The 14,606-nt window shown below is 39.5% G+C and overlaps 1 protein-coding gene across 1 annotated transcript in view; it reads right to left on the reverse strand.

Annotated features, from left to right (window-relative positions):
- Positions 1 to 5,187: 5,187 nt before the first annotated feature.
- Positions 5,188 to 14,606, reverse strand: part of LOC111841631 (uncharacterized) — a 13,449-nt gene continuing 4,030 nt past the window's right edge. Inside the window, exons 2-9 of the mRNA XM_072707459.1 lie at positions 11,341 to 11,640; positions 9,213 to 9,533; positions 8,765 to 8,903; positions 6,762 to 6,856; positions 6,372 to 6,397; positions 5,977 to 6,048; positions 5,814 to 5,885; positions 5,188 to 5,485 (exon numbers count right to left, since the gene is read on the reverse strand). Coding sequence (XP_072563560.1) covers positions 5,814 to 5,885; positions 5,977 to 6,048; positions 6,372 to 6,397; positions 6,762 to 6,856; positions 8,765 to 8,903; positions 9,213 to 9,533; positions 11,341 to 11,640 — 1,025 coding nt within the window. The 3' untranslated portion in view covers positions 5,188 to 5,485. The remainder of the gene's footprint in view (positions 5,486 to 5,813; positions 5,886 to 5,976; positions 6,049 to 6,371; positions 6,398 to 6,761; positions 6,857 to 8,764; positions 8,904 to 9,212; positions 9,534 to 11,340; positions 11,641 to 14,606) is intronic.

The raw sequence follows: 14,606 nt of genomic DNA on the forward strand, positions 1-14,606 counted from the left end.
TAAATGAACTACACAAAAAGAGATGAGGACATAACTTAAACTATGGAAATTACACAAAGTAATATGTTTATTTTATAATTTTTTAATATGTTTGTATTAGCTAAAAAATGCAAACAAAATACCTCTAAGGTAGTGAATACAGCTCATTGGGAATTCCACCAGGACAAGAGGTAAGTCTGGAAGGACGGATTCTGTGACTGTTCCAAATGTGAATGCATTCATCCAAGTCTGCCTGAAGGACCCTCATGAAACAGAATCGTAGAAGGCACTGGTGCTCGTGGGTGCCATTGTAGTATCCCTGGTCTCTTAGATCAGCAAATGGATCCATCCAGAACTGACCTCTTGTGATACAAGGTGTTTTGTTAACACAAAATAAAATAAACTCTTCATATACACATACATGATTGCAGTGGTTCACAATCCTGCTCCTGACAGAATTTCATTCCAAGCTGAAGTTAAGCTCAGGTGTTTCTTAAGGCTGGTTCATACTTCTCTGCACGCGCACTAGCAGACGTGTGTGCTCGAACGAGCATTTGGATAGTTTGCACTCTAATTTAGTATTCATATTTTATGCCACTCTGTAGTTACACAAAGCAACAATTTTATACACAAACCTTGCTTATAACACCTCTATCGCGTTTGTAACTTTTCAGAAAATTACGTATTTTAGCAGGCACTCTGACATTGTTACTTGAATAAAAATCCGAACACTTTTAAAACACACTGCACAACTATAGTGGAATCATACAGTGGATACAACCTTGCTATTTCATTGTGATTTGTTTACAATTTCTACAAAGATACAAATTAACCAAAATGATTTAACATAAAGCAACTGATCATTCATACAGGGGGGATGACTACAGACATCCAATAATTTCCATCATGTTTTGCGTTACAACCCAAAACTTGTCATGCTCAGTTCGTCCTGCCCGCTCATCGACCACGCCCCCTCGTTAACCTCGCGTGGATTCCCCCTGTTTACCAGCTGTTTCCAGTTGCTGTTGTTAGTTCAGTGTATTTCAGTCCGCGTTTGAGTATGTTTCCCCAGTCCTGTCATTAATGTTGTTGCACTTTGGATGTTACCCCGTAATAAAACCTGTTTATTTGTTCATATTTCTGGCTCCCTTTGCCTGCTTCCAGTTTGGATCCATAACAAAACTATTCATTGTGACTTTGATTTAAGTTTGTCATAGGTATCTAGATGCCAGATGAAGGCTACATACCTTTGTTTTCTAAATATTGACCACCAGGATTCTATGCACTGGTTACTCACAGAAGATCCAAACATATGGCTTCGGGCACCAGCATAGTAGTCCCTGTGATGATGACGAAGAGTGCACTGGATTGCAGCTATTGGCCCATTCTGTGTTCCGCAGTCTGTTCGCAGTCTCATGGGAATGACGCCAACACTACAGTTAATAAAGTTGTCTTTTATTACTTCTGGGTTGTTGTTCGTTGGCCCACATTTTAGCCACATGATTCTGCGGGAGAACCCATCTATACACCCAGATATAGCAAAACCAAACGGTTTCAATTTATCATAACCATCTACGTGCCATAAGTAATTTGGGCCCATAGAATGTTACGTGCGCCTAATAAATCTACGACGTGTCTGTGCAAAGGTTCCACGTGGGTTCAGTTCACGAAGCATCTGCATTACAGTCTCCCTCTTAACACAGAGACCATGATTCATCTTTAAAGTCATCCACATAGTTCTATATCCAAACATCTGTCCAGGTCCACGCAGCTCCGACAGAATAGTCCTTCTAATATCAGTTTCTGAGGAGTACCCGCTCCGTCTTTTCAGTCCGAATTGTCTAAGACGTGTTTTCAAGGTTCTTAAGTAAATGTAAATATTATGATATGTAGCAAGCAAATCGATAATGACCCTGTATGAATGCCCTCGATCAAAATATTCTCGTTTTGTCTTCATCCATCGATTCAAAAGCGAACTTACAGTGTAAAATATTTTGCACAATAACAATAGGAGAAACAGAAACGGGAAATGAACAGTCGTGAGTGACATGGGTAGGGTCCAATCGCAATCAGGAAAAGGGTAGGACCACACTTCGTGTTCGTGATTGTACAGTACCCATGTCACTCCAAGGATACTGTCCAATCACGAACAAGAAGTTTGGTCCTACCTTTTCCGTTTTCTGAAATGTCGTTGTGTTTTTTGAAATGTTGTGTTTTCTGTAATGTCGTTGTGTTTTGTGTTTTTGGAAATGTCGTTGTGTTTTTTGTAATGTGGTTGTGTTTTTATGTTTTTGAAAATGTCGTCGTGTTTTCTGTAATGTCGTTGTGTTTTGTGTTTTCTGCAATGTCGTTGTGTTTTGTGTTTTCTGTAATGTCGTTGTGTTTTGTGTTTTCTGTAATGTCGTTGTGTTTTCTGTAATGTCGTTGTGTTTTGTGATTTTGGAAATGTCGTTGTGTTTTCTGATTTTGGAAATGTCGTTGTGTTTTCTGTAATGTCGTTGTGTTTTGTGTTTTTGGAAATGTCGTTGTGTTTTTTGAAATGTCGTCGTGTTTTGCCCTTGAGGGCCACCGTAATATTATATTCTTGTCCATCCTTTTCTGTCAACCACGTTTCAGTTATTCCTATAATATCATAAGAGTCCGATAAGATAAAAGCCTGTAAATCATGAATTTTATTCCTAATACTCCTGGCGTTTAAATACAGACAACAAAGTGTAGGCCTATTACGGTGCCCACTTATAATATGATTTTTTGGGGCTTTCCATTTCCCCCACTTACATACTTAACTAACCTCCCTGCCCCCCCAGTCCCTAGTTTAAACATTCCTCAACTACTCTACAAATACGCCTTCCCAGTACACTAGTTCCCCTCCGGTTCAGATGCAACTCATCCAGCTTGAACAGGTCCCACCTGTTCCAGAAGGTCCTCCAGTGCCCCATAAACCTAAACCCCTCTTTCCTACACCATCCTTTTAGCCACGCATTTAATCTCCTTATCTCAGCTAACTTAGCCTGACTTGCGCATGGCACGGGGAGTATTTCAGAGAATACCACCATGGACGTTCTGCTTCTAAGCTTATTTGCGACTTCTATAAATTTATCCTGCAGAACAGCACTCCTACCCTTGCCTATGTCGTTGGTGCCAACATGCACCACGACAACTGGATCCACCCCAGCTGGGGTCAAAAGCTTGTCCACATGATCTGGAAGGTCTCCTACCTGGGCACCAGGCAGGCAAGACACCGTACGGGACCCTCTATCACGCGTGCACACATAACTGTCTACTCCCCTAATAATTGAATCCCCCACTACCACAACCTCCCTCTTCCTGGGGGGAGGGGGCTCCTCAGTGCCCAAGGGCCCACCTGCCTCCCCAGTCCCTTCCGGCTCTAAAGCTGGAAGCACCTGAAACCTGTTAGACACAGTCACCTCAGGTGATGCCGCCTCTATAATGTGTGTACGCCTTTTCCTGCGTCTATGACCTATGGTCACCCAGCTCTCTCGACCTCTCTGCTCTTCATTCTCCCTCCTCCCCGCTAGTGGCGTACACACCATCTCCCTAAATGGCGTATTAACTAGCTCCTCTAACTCACTGTTGCATTGGATGAGAGCAAGTTGCTCCTCAAGGTCGCGAACCTTGACCATGAGTCAGTCCACTAGCTTACATCGCTCGCAGATGAAGTCCGACTGGACACTAACGTCCAGAAGGGCAAACATCTTGCAAACACAGCACTGAGCCGGCCCCATAATTAACTAACTCACTATGACTCCGTACTCCCAGCCCAGTAAATTTATATAGTGTATTTAACTATAAAGATTAATTTGCGTAATGATAAATGCAGTAAAGTGCAGAGTACACTAAAATAACAAGTTATTACTTGTGTTAAAACGGAACTTAATTATTATTTTTATTTAAAATTTTAAACCTGATAAATTTACTACTACTTACCAGAAGAACTGCCTGAAGCAAGTATGAACTAAAAACAAAGCGAAATCGAAGTTGCTCTTGGGAGGTCGAAAAACCACAAAAGCCCCCTCACAGCAGGCTACTGCCGGAGCAGGAAAAAAGTGGAAAATGTCCTCCCGGCCCCGACTGGCGGCCGAGTAAAGCTCAGGAGCAACTGTCCTTTTCCGGCGCTGAGTAACGATACCGACGTTAGATATTATTAGATATTATTAGTTATCGCCCCACGGGTGTTTGTTGCGGAGTTAAACGCGGACAGAAAACGCTGCTCACGTGACACCCGCAGCTGGTTCTGGTTGTTGTCATTAGTCCTCTGTATTAAGTCCGCATTTCAGTTTGTTTCCCCAGTCCGGTCATTGGGTGCGTTCGACTTGCTTACAGCGCTGGCTTAAAGCAACGCATTCTTTCTGATCCTGACGCAATGCATTACGGTTAGATGCATTGCGACCTCTCACCCGGCTGCACAAACTAGAACCGCCTCCGTGACGACACACCTTTGTCCTTATTGGCTGAATAGTTTAGTTACACGCATGACATTTGTATCCCAGGCAGTTCCGAACTTCCGATGCGTAATCTGCTATTTCTCCCGAATATCACGTAAAGCATTGAGAACTGGTTTTCAGTTAATTTACCTGGTAAAATAAAGTTTAAGTAAATGACATAAATGCTCTAATAGTACACGTAAGTTAGTGGTTTATCTATTGTTAGTTACTGTAATGTTGCGCTGCTTTATTTGTTTAATCGTCCAGTCTGTGAAGAAGGCATTCAAGTAAGTATTGCATTGTAGTATGACTCATTTCCTGGCGCGTACAATTTATATTAGGTCAGCGTTCACGGTTCGACTTCTGTTATTCAGATCGAGTTCTAAGTCAAACTGGTTTGTTCGACTTTCAAGAAATTCGAGTTCTAGTGAGTTCGAGAACCGAGGTTCCACTGTTTATGTATCTCTTGTAGTTGAGCAACATCTACCTGTTGGTGGTTAAGGTACTGCAAAATCTTTTCTCTTTTGTTTGGATTTCCATGGCCATTGATACTCCATCTAATAAATTTAACATACCTATGCATATTCAAGTAATAAATCAAATTACATGCACAATCGTGTAAAGCTGAATATGTTTATGTGACTGAAAATCCTTAGAAACATGCAGAATAAACCATGCAGTTACATCACTGTAACATATTAACAGTATGAAACAGTACTTTACTATTCTACTGAAGATCTTCATCCATACAGACGTTATTCTATTGTATATTGCTGCTACATTTTCTTACAAAAAAGCACTACAAAACCACAGTCCTACCTTCTGTACTCACAATGAAATGTAAGAGATTAAGCTAAAATTAAGACGTATGAGGGAATATAAAGGTTTTTGAGATTTAACTAAATAGAGATGTGTATTGTAAACATATATAATCAACTTTGTAATATGTCGACATCAATAAATATATAAGGGGAAGTTGCTTCTTGGTGATTTGGTGACAAGATAAGGCTCCTTCTTGGTGAATCATGATCTCTGTATTTTCCTCTTTTCAGTCATATTTGCTATGAACAGATAGGGGGTTAAAGGTCACCTGAAGGACACGGATGAAGTAACACAAATGACAAATAAAGTAACAGATTAACATTACTGTTAAAATCATGATGTCTCACCAAAATCAATTTCCCTCTTAAAACAGCTATTATTTTTATACATAAATGGAATACAGTACGGATTTTATTGAAATATTGTTGTTTCAGACCTAAAACTGGCAGTGTCATCAAATCAATCTCAGCATCAACTTCAGAGACAAACTGCTTTACACTTACTGTTTTGTCAGTGTGATCATGAGTGCATGACACCTAGAGAACAGTGCAGGTCTAGTTAACTCACCTATTTGTGTTGGATCACTAAAGAGCTGTAGGTCACTTCATCTCCAGAGTCATTAAGCTGCCGTTCTTTTGACTGTAACGAGCAGAACAGAAGGACGCTGCTGTGATACATAATTTCCACAAATACTGTAAGTCATATGAAGGACAAATGAAATTGTACTTACAGTGTTTGATTGGCGATTTGCCTTGATGACAACAGTGCTGTATGTAACTTCATTATCATGGTGTGTATCCATCTTGGCAAAAATATTCAGTCACAGTTCAGAAAACAATACTGTTACAGCCATTGTCATTTACAGCCTTCTTCAGTAATGCTAATGAGTAAAACTGACCAGCAAACAAAAAGATGGTGAGTATAATATCAGATCAGAAGTGATGGCAGTAAAAATTAAATAAAATAAACTATTTTTGAAAAAATAGTTGATTATTTTAAAAACTATATTATTGTATATTATTGTAATTAAAATTGATTTACTTTATTGTAATTACATTATTGCAATTTATTGTAATAATAATGGCTTTGTTGACATCCATGTATCACAGTGAGATGTTAACTTACTCTGTTGCTTTTTATTGTTCTTCTCTCTGTAATAAAGTTAATAGAATCATTCCACACAAATTCATACCAATTTCTGTGTCTATTGCGGCTGATATTTCTGGTGGATAATGGGTTGGATTAAAATCCATAATGTGGATCTGCATCATCTCTATCTGATTAATAAGATAAAGTAATGCCCAAGATATGGCTGATGTAAAATCAATGAATAGACTCTTGGGTGGAGATATTTTTATCACTGTAGCCTAAAAAACATAATCATATGTTGAAGAACTGATTTCCATTCCTGGCTGTTGTGTTAATGTGTGTGTGGAGTTTGCATAGTTTACTGCTCCAGGCTTTCAATGACACTGTACTGTGTAAGAAGTATAAAATATGGATGGAAATACTTACTCCGCATTTGCCACAGCTTCCAGGTACCCATCACAACAAGCAGAAGAACCAGTAGAAATCCACTTGATGGTAGGAGTATTTTCAGCAGAGACACACTGTATAAAAGCTCAGTGGTGGGTTATTAGCTTCACAGGCTAACGGGGTCTTCTATCAATATGTCAATATTTGGAGAACATTTAAAATTAAATGTCTTTAAAGTTACTGTTATTTATTTGGAGTTGCCCTGGGTGAGAGGTGTTGGGCTGGTGTGGGTCAGCTCATAGCCCCCCAGTTCGGTGCCATTACATTGGAGTTTACCCCAGTATTCAAGAGGGGCACAGCCTTAGAGACGGGGTGAGTAGCTCTGACATTCAGGAGGGGATCAAAGTAGAGCCACTGCTCCTCCATATCAAAAGGAACCAGCTGAACCAGATGCATCAATGGATATATGGATATATAACTTTATATGGGCATAGTCTTGTTACTTGGATTACATTATTTATTTCATAATAACATATGAAGTATACAAACAAGAGGAGGCCATTCGGCCCATCAAGCTTGTTAGGGAAGGATTTAACTAATAGCCTAGAGTTGTTAAAATCTTATCTAGCTCTGATTTAAAGGAACCCAAGGATTCAGCTTGCACTACGTACTCTGACTACACGCTGTGTAAAGAAGTGCTTCCTTAAATCCAGTTTGAAATGTTCTCCCGCTAATTTTCACCTATGGCCACGAGTTCTTGTATTTCAACTAATGCTGAAGTAACTATTTGGTTGAACAGCATCCAAACCTGTTAGAATCTTATAGACCTGGATCATGTCCCTCCTCAGTCTCCTTTGCTTGAGGCTGAACAGATTTAGCTCAACTAACCTTTTCTTGTATGACATTCCTCTAAGACCAGGAATCATTCTTGTGGCCCTACGCTGCACCTTTTCTAAGGCCGCAATGTCCTTTTTAAGATCTGGTGACCAAACCTGCACACAATATTCTAGGTGAGGTCTCACCAAGGAATTGTACAATCTTAGCATTATCTCGATCCCTTCACTTAAACTCCACACACCTGGAGATATACCCCAACATCCTATTGGCCTTTTTTATTGCTTCCCCGCACTAGCGAGAATGAGACATGGAAGCATCAACATACACACCAAGGACTTTCTCATAATCTGCTACCTTTATTTCAGTAGGTCCCATAAAATACCTGTACTTTATATTTCTGCTCCCTACATGGAGTACCTTACATTTGTCTAAGTTAAATTTCATCTGCCAGGTATCGGCCCAGTCACTAATTAAATCAAGATCTTGCTGTAGCTGCTGAGCCGCTAGTTCAGTATCTGCTACACCACCCACCTTGGTGTCATCTGCAAATTTCACCAGTTTACTGTATATATTGGTGTCTATATCATTTATGTAAATTAGGAACAATAGTAGTCCAAAAATTGAACCCTGCGGTACCCCACTATGAACGCAGGCCCACTGTGACATTGTGCCTCATAACTACTCGCTGCTTCCTATCTGTTAACCAGTTATCAATCCAGGTCGCTACAGTTCCTAAAATACCTGTCGCTTTGAGTCTAAGTAAGAGCCCCTTGTGGGGGACAACATCAAAAGCCTTTTGGAAATCTAAGTAGATGACATCATAGGCCTTCTTATCATCAACTTCCTGAGTAGCTTCCTCAAAAAACTCCAACAGATTTGTTAAACAGGATCTACCTCTCCTAAATCCATGCTGGCTATACCTCAAAATGTTATTTGAGTTCAGGTAATCTACCATTTTCTCTTTGATTATAGCCTCCATAACTTTACCAGTTATACAAGTTAGACTGATTGGCCTATAGTTTGACAAATTACTTCTATCCCCTTTTTTGAAAATGGGCATTATGTTGGCATGCTTCCAATCAGAAGGTACCATACCTACATATCTTCCTTAAATATTGGCACAAGACTTGATTACTTGTTCATTAATTTGATTAACTGTTGTTTAATTATTGACATAAGATTTGATTAAGTATTTATCACTGCACCTGGTGAAATCTTGCGAGTTTGTCCCATTTCTGGTTCCAGTAGGTATCAAGTCAGTTGAAGATGAAACTACTGAAGATTCTGTTGGTGATGTTGTTGGCATGTTTGTAGTCAAGGTCATTGTTGTTGGACCTCTAGTAGCTGTAACACAGTTCAGTATTTCTGAGTTTATTCAATATGATATGATTACACAGTATCAGTGAAACAGCCCTGCTTTGTGCCTTATATGTGCACTGTCTGGCATAGGCTTCAGACTCCCTCACAACCCTGATCAGTATAAACAGTGGGAAGATGAAAGCTCAATGTGTCATTGTGATGCAAATATAAGAACATTACCCTGCATAGATTTAATATATGAATATAATTTATTATTAAATCGATACAGTCAATCAGTATATCATTGTTATCATTTGTATTTGAGAGTCATACTTTTTTCAGTGTTTAGCTTACTCTGTGTTTGATGAGAAACAGTAACATGAACGGGGAAGTTTAAGTCTCCCACACCGCACCAGTACCAGTCTGTGTCCTCCTTCTCCAGTCTGGTCAGTGTCACTGTCATGATTCTTTCTAAATTATTGACATGCAGTTTAGTTCTGTTTCTGCCGAAAGTCTCTGTTCTGCTCCATGTTTGTAAACAGGACTTCTCCATGTTTCTCCTGCACCATGTCTTCTTGGTGTACTTGTTTTTGTCACTGTAGAGACACTGGACAGTGACAGTACCGCCCTCCTCACCATTCACCATGATGTCCCTCACTGACAGGTCTGGAGGACCTTAACAGGGACAGAATGGATACATGTCATCTGCAGTGGTTAAAGTGTGTCTGTATCTCTTTGTTTGTATCTCTATATGGATTTATGAATACTTTTGGTAATTCAAGACTGTTTAATATGGATAAATTATTTATCTTGGGGATTCTCCCATGCACTTAAGTCAAAAAAATGCAAAGCGTATTCTCCCATTGACTTAAGAGCACTTAGGTGATTTACACACTTTGGGCAGATAAACACAAAAATATGGGCATATTCCATGTAAATGACTCTTAAGTGCACTCTGCCACTGACTTAAGTGCATTTTTCACTATGTGCTCTGGAGGGCTGTATTAGAGGTATTAGAGTGGATTTTCACTCTTGTCCTGCAACCCGACACACCAGCCGTCTTCTGTTGCTGTACAACTCTAACCCAACAATAACTCTTAATCTGACATGCCTGAAAGCTCAGAAAGTGAGATTTTAGGATCGTTGTTGTTAACTTTTCATCGTGACACTATCTTGTCTGGCTCCGGGTCCATTTATTTCATGACTGCATCATGCAAAATCAAAGGTAGTATCGGCTACCAGCATCCAGCGAATAGCAGAGAGGAGAGTTTTGAAGAATTAAAAAGTCAATGACACAGCTAGCATAGTGTTAAAAAAACAGCATTAACTTACACTAGATCACCGTATAAAAACTGGCCTATTAATATGATTCCTGCCCGCCCCCATTGACTTTTCCATCCCATCCCAGTCCCGTGACTAATACTGAAATTGACTCCCATCCCACGGGATTCAGGAAAAATTGTCAGCCTCTAGGCTGTATTAAGTCACGTGTCTCTACATGGCCAAATGCAATATTACAGTTTTGAGAAAGCCGAACATGTAACAAAACAAAACTAACATGTATTATATATTTAGAAACAAAATTTACAATTCAAAAATTATTTGAATAATGAATATAATGATATGACATATATTTCTATATTGTATTGTGTTATATAAGTAAAAAACATGTATATTAAGTGGTATATATTATAATAAACAAGTATTTTACCATTATGCAGTATCCAAGTGACATCTGCTTTGTCAAAACACCTAGCAGGCGAATCAATTAGGCTAAACGATTTGTTGATTAAAAAATAATTCTCACTAAAAATGAGAAAAAAATAATAGGTTCAAAGGAAGTAACATGTCCTCGCAATCTTAACCTGCAGTAAATGTACTTGCGATCCTGCAACTGTGTGACAGACAATGACAACCAGAATATTCCACGCTCACCTTGATGTGCTTCAGCTGACCGACACTGAAAGCATCGCATGTTTTCAGCCACTTCATACATATAGTATATACTGTACACTAGCTCAGGGGACCCTAGCAGAACTACCTCACCAGGACACTCATGTAATTCATAATTTGGACTGCGGATGACAAGACAAACAGGGACTTAAGTACAAAAGCTAACAAAAGGTTAATGAGAGGCAGCTGGGAGTGATTTCCATGTTAGGATTAGGAACAAGAGGCAAGACAAGAGAGGTAAGCGAGTAACAGGCGTGGCTTGTTAGGGCCATGACAGGGAGGAGACGGACAGGGATGTGACACATGGCAGTAGCCTACTAAGCTTATATTTAGTCATGTTCTCATGAACATGATGAAAAACAAGAAGTGCGGTGGGCATGTCCGCGCTGAGGAGGGGAGAATACGCTTAACTTGAAAGTGCGTAACTTTTTAGGTGCTTTTTTGACTTAAGTGTTTGATGGCAGAATCAACCCCCTTATGTCTATTCCATATTTAAAACAATTTAAATGTCATATTAAGAACATATTACCTTTGATGACTGTTATCATAAATGAATCGCCAACTGCTCTGGTTTCCCCACCAGATCGTACAGCACACCAGTATATGCCAGAATCATGTCTCTGCAGGCTCCTCATGGTCACTGTGAAGACACCCTGATCAGGGTCATCAGTGACTGACATACGGCCTCTTTGAGAAAAACAAGATGACATTGATTGCCTGCACCATAGTTTCTGATAATCAGCATGCTTGTTATCATAGGAACATGGAATGGTTACATTCTCTTCTTCCTGAACTGTTATCTTTATACATCTCTTCTCACTATTAGTGCCTGCAAAAACAAAAAAAGAAATGATTAGATGTTTTTTAAAAGAGAAAAAATAACAGAGAGATCTCCTGCAGTTATTTTCAGTCTCTGAGAATGTGTGGTTTTCACACTCTATATATTCATAAAAAAAAACTTTCCGTTACCTTATGTTGAAGATGCATATATAAATATTTAACCCTTTGTACTTTAATTATACTGAATAAAACAGTGGACCTCTGACAAACAGAATTTTTCTTGTTATCCAATGAAAGAGAAGGAGCTGATATGAAAAGAGAGCTTGTTTTTTAATTCAACATCTATCTGTTTGTTCATTACATTTATTAGAAAATACAATTTTAAACTAGATATAAATACAATTTAGATGAAGTTTACCACAAGCAATATATAAAGAGCACATTAAGTGTATATAAGCATATATACAGTATCCTCCTGAGACCCAAGGAAAAAAGTGTCCTTCAATTGTAGGTTATTTGTCTTTGGAGGAAGTAAGACATCTTACAATTTAGATTTTTTCAAATTTATTCTTATTTCACAGCATGTCCTCTTTAGTGCACAACAAGAATAAATACGTTTACCAACATCAGTGAAAAAATAAATGCAAAAATACAATGTCCACTACAATGGACATAAATTAATAGGTCGGGTCTCAGGAGGTTAAAATACAACATAGAAATGTAACTGCATTTTGTAATTCCTTTGACATTAATGCTGTGTTTTTAAAAAACAAATATAACTTTATTAAAATGTACCTATTTAAATTAAAAAATAAATTTAGGAGGGACAGCTGGTTTATCTGTGATTAAGCCAGACTGGGGCTCTGAGTGTCATTTGATAAAGGAGAGAAGCTGAGGGGCTGCGGCTGTAAGTTTATAAAGGGCCCCGAGTGACGACTCAGTAGGGACTCCGGCTGTAAGTTTATAAAGGGCCCCGAGTGACGACTCAGTAGGGGCTCCGCCTGTAAGTTTATAAAGGGCCCCGAGTGACGACTCAGTAGGGGCTCCGGCTGTAAGTTTATAAAGGGCCCCGAGTGACGACTCAGTAGGGACTCCGGCTGTAAGTTTATAAAGGGCCCCGAGTGACGACTCAGTAGGGGCTCCGGCTGTAAGTTTACAAAGGGCCCCGAGTGACGACTCAGTAGGGGCTCCGGCTGTAAGTTTACAAATGGCCCCGAGTGACGACTCAGTAGGGGCTCCGGCTGTAAGTTTACAAAGGGCCCCGAGTGACGACTCAGTAGGGGCTTCGGCTGTAAGTTTATAAAAAGCCCCGAGTGACGACTCAGTAGGGGCTCCGGCTGTAAGTTTACAAAGGGCCCCGAGTGACGACTCAGTAGGGGCTCCGGCTGTAAGTTTACAAAGGGCCCCGAGTGACGACTCAGTAGGGGCTCCGGCTGTAAGTTTACAAATGGCCCCGAGTGACGACTCAGTAGGGGCTCCGGCTGTAAGTTTACAAAGGGCCCCGAGTGACGACTCAGTAGGGGCTTCGGCTGTAAGTTTATAAAAAGCCCCGAGTGACGACTCAGTAGGGGCTCCGGCTGTAAGTTTATAAAGGTCCCAGAGTGACGACTCAGTAGGGGCTCCGCCTGTAAGTTTATAAAGGTCCCAGAGTGACGACTCAGTAGGGGCTCCGGCTGTAAGTTTATAAAGGGCCCCGAGTGACGACTCAGTAGGGGCTCCGCCTGTAAGTTTATAAAGGTCCCAGAGTGACGACTCAGTAGCAGAAACCTGTAGGCAAGGAGCCGGTGTCAAATAAAGGCTTTTTAAAGGCACTTAACCTACAGCAGGAGGAGAAGTCATTAGATGTTTTTTAAAAGAGAAAAAAATGACAGTGGTCTCCTGCAACTATTTTGAGTCTCCGAGAATGTGTGGTTTTCACACTCTATGTATGTATAAAAAAAAAAACTTTCCGTTACCTTATGTTGAAGATGCATATATAAATATTTAACCCTTTTACTTGAATTATACTGAATAAAACAGTGGACCTCTGACAAACAGATTTTTTCTTGTTATCCAGTGAAAGAGAAGGAGTTGATATGAAAATCCAAATTTAACTAAAACTCGGCTGCATACTGCCTTCATTCAAGAGACCTTGTTTTAATAATTCAACATCTATTTGTTTGTTCATTACATTTATTAGAAAATACAATTTTAAACTAAATATAAATACAATTTAGATGAAGTTTACCACAAGCAATACATAAAGAGCACATTAAGTGTATATAAGCATATAATACAATATATAAAATAATAGCATTTTGTAATTAATTGACAGTAACGCCATATTTCCAACAAAAAGAAATGTAACTTTATTAAAATGTATCCATTTAAATACAACAATAAATTTAGGAGGCCCAACTGGTTTAACCCTAGTATATATGTGGTTTAAACCTAGTAAATGTGGTTTAACAATAGTAGAAGAATTTTTCCATTGCTGCATCCTGTGCATTTCTAAAGACATAAATGAAACAAATGACTGCATGATACTAAAACAAAGAGAAAGGGATTGTTCCCTGGGTCAGAAAAATACTACCAATCCTTATAAAGATGCAGGCGCTCAGCAGGTTGGGGCTTTGAATATCATCTGAAAAACACAAAAGAAGAGGAGCCGCTCCTGCTGTAAGCTGTAGCACCAGCCGAAAGGGCTACTTGGTTGTAGCTCTAGTGGAAAAGTGTCGGCAGGTAGCAAGTGTTAAAAACAAAGGCTTTTTAAACCTACAGCAGGAGGACCTCAGCTTCCTGTTCTTTTTCCAGATGCTTATATAAATTGTGTGTGTATATACACTCACCTAAAGGATTATTAGGAACACCTGTTCAATTTCTCATTGATGCAATTATCTAATCAACCAATCACATGGCAGTTGCTTCAATGCATTTAGGGGTGTGGTCCTGGTCAAGACAATCTCCTGAACTCCAAACTGAATGTCAGAATGGGAAAGAAAGGTGATTTAAGCAATTTTGAGCGTGGCATGGTTG

This window comes from Paramormyrops kingsleyae, chromosome 25 (genome assembly GCF_048594095.1).
Source record: "Paramormyrops kingsleyae isolate MSU_618 chromosome 25, PKINGS_0.4, whole genome shotgun sequence".
Taxonomy (NCBI): Eukaryota; Metazoa; Chordata; class Actinopteri; order Osteoglossiformes; family Mormyridae; genus Paramormyrops; species Paramormyrops kingsleyae.